Source organism: Neophocaena asiaeorientalis, unplaced genomic scaffold (genome assembly GCF_003031525.2).
Source record: "Neophocaena asiaeorientalis asiaeorientalis breed wild unplaced genomic scaffold, Neophocaena_asiaeorientalis_V1.1 scaffold356, whole genome shotgun sequence".
Classification (NCBI taxonomy): Eukaryota; Metazoa; Chordata; class Mammalia; order Artiodactyla; family Phocoenidae; genus Neophocaena; species Neophocaena asiaeorientalis.
The window spans coordinates 797166-803170 of NW_020172269.1; the positions used below are offsets into that span (position 1 = coordinate 797166).

At 59.9% G+C, this 6005-nt stretch overlaps 1 protein-coding gene across 4 annotated transcripts in view; it reads right to left on the reverse strand.

Annotated features, from left to right (window-relative positions):
* Positions 1-5788, reverse strand: part of INPP5A (inositol polyphosphate-5-phosphatase A) — a 187396-nt gene extending 181608 nt beyond the window's left edge. For all 4 annotated transcript variants that reach the window (XM_024762269.1, XM_024762240.1, XM_024762249.1 and 1 more), the window contains exon 1: positions 5625-5788. In XM_024762269.1, the coding sequence (XP_024618037.1) occupies positions 5625-5699 (75 nt within the window). In that variant the 5' untranslated portion in view covers positions 5700-5788. The remainder of the gene's footprint in view (positions 1-5624) is intronic.
* Between the last annotated feature and the right edge of the window lie 217 nt (positions 5789-6005).

Below are 6005 nucleotides of genomic sequence, written 5' to 3' on the forward strand. Positions count from 1 at the left end.
AGCAAGCCCTGCCCCCTCCCCCAGGCAGCCTCCCCGGCTTCCGCATCCCTCCCTTCGGGTCAAACAGGAGGCTCTTTAAACAAGGGCAAGCTGCGGGCAGGCAGGCCTGGTCCGAGTCCTGTAACTTCCGAATCAGACCCGACACACATGGCATCACCCCCAGCAGGGGCCTCTCTCCCCAGAAAGAGACTCCCACCAGAGACAACCCCAGGGCAGCAGCGCCAGCCCCTCCTCCCCTGCCCGCTCACTCCCAGAAGGGCACGCAGTCCACGTGCTGACGGAGTTCCCGACGTGGGCCCAGAGCGTGAGCTCGCGGAGTGGCGCAGGCTGAGAGGCAGTGGACGTGAACGCGCCCCGTGTCAGCATCCTCCAGGGCTGTCCAGCAGGTCCCCCGACAGTGCTCACTCCTCTGGACTCAGGACACGCAAAGCATTTAAGACCTCAAACCTAAGAAGTGCCTCCCCCACCAGTAACCTAAACCCTCCCTCAGCATCTCCAGAGCTGGTAAAGCGGGAGGCGCGGCAGATGAAAGTGTGCTCTCGCGGCCGGTCCAGGGCCGGCAGAGATCGGGGACGAGGGCAGGAGGGACCAGGAGGCAGGCACGGCCCCAGACGGATGACCGCACGTCGGTTTAAATTCCAGCCACATCCAAGGCAGGCCTGACAGGAGCTCGTCGGCGCTGGCTGGAGGCGTGCGGGGTGCAGGCACAGCTTCCCAGCGTGGAAGAAGCAGTTCTGAAACACCACCAGTATGAGCCCACCGACTCCTCTGACCCCACCACCCTGGGGACGGGACGGGCAGGCCCCCATCTACGGAGAGTCCCCAACTGGGACAAACAGACCAAATTCCCACAGAGAAAGGACACTGAGATCTCAGGTCAGAGGCAGTAATGCCAGAAGAATGTGGAGACACCTCCCCGCGGCCATGGCCCCGCGGCCATCCCCACGGGACAGGAGCCGGGAGAGCCCAGAAGGGGGCCTGTGAAAAGGCCTGGCCCGCTCAGCCCCACCCCTGCCCCAGCACAGCAGAGCCCTTGGGGGCTTCAGGGGCTGCATGGACAACAGAGGAACCGCCACCTCCAAAATTCGAAATTCGGAAAACCCAATGTCTTTGACGAGAACCGGCCCCTGCTTCACGGCACTGGCCGAAAGCGCTGGACCTTCCCAGGCAAAGGCAGGAGGAGGGAGGCGGTCCTCACTGGGTCTGGGTCTCCTCCCTGCGTCCTGGGCATCCACATAAGAGATGCTAGTGAAAGACCTGCGACTAGAGAAACTAACTCCCCAGGAGGCTGGGAGGTGGGGGCCCCAATGCAAGTCTTCGAGAAAAGACAGATAACACCCGGCACTGGAGCGCGTGGAGGAATCGGAACCCTCGTGCGCCGCTGGTGGGAACGCAGGACGGGGCCGACACGGGGAAACAGAGCGCAGTTCCTCAAGAGGTTAAACACGAGTCACCGCAGACCCAGCAGTCCCCACCCCAGGAATGTGCCCAGGAGAAGCAAAACACGTCCACACGAAGACTTGTAAGTAAACGTCCCCAGCAGCCCAGAGGTGCAGGCTGCCCAAATACCCATCACCTGGCGCTGGATAAACACAGCAGGGCACAGCCGTACAGTGGAACGGTGCTCAGCCACCAACAGGAGTGACGTGCTGAGCTCTGAAAACACGGTACCAGATGCAGAAGGCCGCGTGCGTGATTCCGCTTACGTGAAACATTCAGGATAGGCAGACGCACAGACAGGAAGCAGACTGGTGATTATCAGGGGCTGTGGGGGTTTCAGGGGAGATGGAGGGAATTGGGCGGGCAGCGGGGCACGGCTATGGCATACAGAGTTTCTTTTTCAGGTACAAAACAAATTCTACAACTGACTGCGGTGATAGTAGCACAGCTCTGAGAACACACTAAAAACCACTGAGTCGTACACTTTACACGGGGAAGTCCGTGCGTGTGAGTGACGCCTCCGTGAAGCCGTCTCCAAACGAAATTCCTCAAAGAAGTGGAGGGATCCACACCATTAGAGCAAGTGAGAAGGCCCGGACCCGAGGCGGGCCCCGCATGAGGCCCCAGCGGGCCCCCCGCACCCCGGGATGCAGGGGGGAGGCCCTACACACACACGGGGCTGGGGCGGGGGAGACAGAGGACAAGTGCCCAAGGTGCCCAGCCCAGGGGAGGGGCTCGCGGACTCCCGACACAGAGCCACATGCGCAGCGAGCTGCTGTCCCCAGGTCCGGGCGGAAAGAGGGGCTGCTCAGGAGCTGGCCCAGCAAAAAGGGAACCAGCTCCAAACTGACGTTTAGCTCCGAATACGCAGCAGGACAACGGCCCTCCAGGCAGACACCCAAGAGCGAGCTGTGCTCTCAGAATCCTACCGCTTGGCTACGTCTCTTTCCCAAGCAACAGTCTTACCATGTAAGGGTGGGACTGAGTTCTGAAACGACAGCCTGCAAGAATCCACCTTCTCAGTTCACTTCTAGCAAAACAACAACGACAACAAAACCACGTAAAGAACCAAAAGCTAGAAACCTCCCTTGTCAAAAATCCAGCCATCTCGAGCAAAGCAATTAGGTTTGCAAGCCTAGCCACCCCTTGCCAGCGACGGGGTGGGGGGTGGCAGCACGGTCCGACTGGGGACTGCCGGGAAGAGCTCCGGGCTCTCTGGGGGCCCCCTGGAACAGGCCCAGGCAGCCCAGCCAGGCCAGGCCCCTCCCCGCAGGCTCAGGACGGGCCCCAGCTCAGACAGGGGCCCTGGAGGTCAGGGCTTCAGCAGGTCACGGCTATGCCCTCAACAGTGCAGCACCGTGGCTCGCTTTCCATCCCGCCGTCTCAAGCACGAACGGTGGAGCTTTCCGGGGCTGTGACATGCGATGACATCACCCTTCGGAGAGCTACTGAAACTGTCTCAGTTTCCACTTGCCTCAGGGTCCACCCACTGACCTGGCAGACACTGGTGGTTATGACCGACGAGACCAAGGACTCTGTGGGGCTCTCCATAGTTTCTAAGGGTGTAAGGGGTAAAAGCCTGAGAACCAATGTACTCTGGACGGTGACCACCCCCTCGTGTGTCACATCACAGGGTGAGGAGCGACCCGAGGGCCCTGTGTGGGGACTAAAGTAGCCGCACTGTCCCAGACCCAACCAAGCCGGGCGGGCAGACGAGGAAAGAGCTGCCTGCCAGACGAGACGCCCTGTGCGTCTCAGGACGTCAGGGCCAAACCATGGTGAAAGTCCACATCCAGAGCTTTAACGGGGTCGCCTCTGGATGGCGAAGAGGTAGTGAGGGGAGACCACGAAACTACGGAAGCAGATACGCATCACCCGTCACTTGAGCACGAAAGGCAACAGTGCCCGCCCTTCCCAGCAGGGCCTGTTTCTAACTCAGACCCCTCCTCCTCGGCCCGCACCCTCCAGAAAGAGGCCGATGCCACACACTGTGAGGCCTGGCCCCTCAGTGGAGCTTGGTTTCCAGACGATGAAACTGGGCAAGAACAAATCCCTGCCCAGGCCGGGCCACCGTCTGAACAGTGGGTCAACAGGGGCACATGTCACACAAAGACAGAGTCACCAAGCAGCTCTTCTGAAACCTACTATAAACCAAGGAGTTAAAATGTCCTTCACTCAAGAACCGGCTGCTCTCACCAGCCATGCTACAGGGGACTGGTTAACACCCACCCCTGCTTTTCCAGGCCACTGGGGAAGAGCGGCCCCAGACCAAGCTGCACACGTTAAGAAAGCTGTGGGTGAGGACAGATATGTCTCTACTGGCCCTTAAGTCAGAAGCCACCTTGCAGAATTAACCCACGCACTGCTTACCAAAACAAAGGTTCCTTCCCGATACAAACAAGATGCAAAACTCCATACAGCCTTTAAGAAAAATGAAGACTCAGAGAGAACCTGTTGCTAAACAAAAGTAAATTAAGGGATCCACTTTAATGTCCACAGAGAGAAGTGTGTGTATACAGTCGGAACACAACAAAAATGCTCTAACTTGGAATCAAAGATTACTGGAAAGAATGTCTGCACAGCAAAATTCTCCTCCCTTTGAGACTGAAATGCCCCCACCGTGCTTAATTTTCCTGACATTTCTGAGGCTTTGAAGCCACAGCTAACGGATCTGAATCATCTGAGTAAAACCATGTTAGCGTGGATGTTACTGCAAAGCCGAGAATAGAATGCTAAATATACAGACACACACCCATACCGGGCACTTTTGTAGAAAATGATCAATCACGAAACTAGATAAAGTTGTCCTGTCTGTGCCCAAGTCAGAGGGCCAGCAGTTCATCTCCAGCAGGGAAGTATAATACATGGCGCTTGGAAGTTAAAAAAAGAAAAACACAAAAATAGCGCCTACCTTTGATTAATAAAATCACACCTCGCCTGTACATGAACTTAGCCTACAGAAACATCTCACCCATGCTCGCTGCCAGCAAAGGGAGGCTCGGAAGAGGCAGGGATGCAAGTCATGTTTGCACCAGTGGTCTGCGTGGTCAGTGGCCGCACCCTCACCGCGGGAGGAGCTGGGGGAGGAGGGGGCGGGTAGTGCGAGGCCGCCTCAGGCTCCATCTGGGCCATCACCCTTTTTTCTTAAACAAGCACGCCACTTGAGCCACATTCTGCTTTATTTGGGTTGGCAGTATAAGTACCAACAGCGGGGTGGCACCGTGGCTGCAACGCCGAAGTGGGTCAGCCTCCGCCGGCCTCGGGAGCCGGGGGAGCGCCGGGCCTTGGCAGACTCTTCTCCCAAAGGCCTCGGGTGCCTGGGTGGGAGGTCTCAGAAGGTAAAGGCCTTGGGCAGTCAGCATCCTTTTCTCTGGCCTTGAAAAGCTTCTTGCATCTTTCTCTTTAACAGACAAGAAACATAAAGTCCTCCAGGGCTTTCAACAGAAACCCCTTGTTTGAGAACTAGAGAGCTACTAAGTTACAAGGTAAAATGAGGGTGCCTACACCTCCGAGCAGCCACAGACAGCTCTGCAGACAAAGCAGGCAGACGGGCAGGGGCAAGGGCCACGGAGGGCCGGGTCGGGAGTCACAGGCCAGAAGTCAGGGGCTGGGGCTCGGGAGACACGGGCTACGGTTTGGGGACCAGGATTCAGGGCTGAGCTTCTGGGGACAAAATTCAGTACCAGGGTTGGGACCAGGTTCAGGGTATGGGGCCCTCGGACTAGGGCTCGGGGGCCAGGATTTGGGGACCTTGGACAGGGATTAGGACTGGTGTTTAGGGACCTGGGTTCAGGGACTGGGCTCCGGGTTCAACCTATGGAGTGTGAAGGCTGGACCAGGAGACCAGGATTCCAGCGCCCAGGGCCAGGGTTCAGGGCTGGGGTCCTGGGTCCAGGGCTCAAGTTTCAGTGTCTCGGTTCCAGGGTCCCAGGGCTCAGGACTCAGTGTCTGGGTCCCAGGGTCCCAGGGTCCCAGGCTTCAGGCCCGAGTCCGGGGTCCCGGGGCTCTGGGGTCAGTGTCTGGGTCCCAGGGTCCCAGGGAGCCAGGCTTCAGGCCCGAGTCCGGGGTCCCGGGGCTCTGGGGTCAGTGTCTGGGTCCCGGGATTTCGGGCTTCAGGACAGGGGTCCGGGGTCCCGGGGCTCAGGGTCCGGGGTCCAGGGTGCCGCGTCCGGCGCCGCACTTACGTCGTCGAAGAGCGAGCCCACGTTGGCCGTGACCAGCAGCACCGCGGTGCCCGGGGCGGCTGCCTTCCCCGCCATCGCGGCCTGGGCCGGGGTGGCCGCTCTTCGGGGCCGACCGGCCGGGGTCTCCGCGGGCCGCGGCGTCAGCTGCGCCGGGGGCAGACCCAGCGGGGTGTGGAAGGGAGGCAGGGCCTGAGGGGTGGGGCCTGCGCGGGGCGCTCCTGCGACGGCCTCGGCGCTCGCAGCCACGCTCCTGTCAGTCAGCGGCCTCCCCGCCTTACCCTACGCCGCGGCGGCGCACTGACTCCTCCCGCACCCCATGACGTCATGGCCCTGCTTCGACGGCGCTTCTTAAAGGGGCCGCGCGCTGCTCCGGGCTCGACC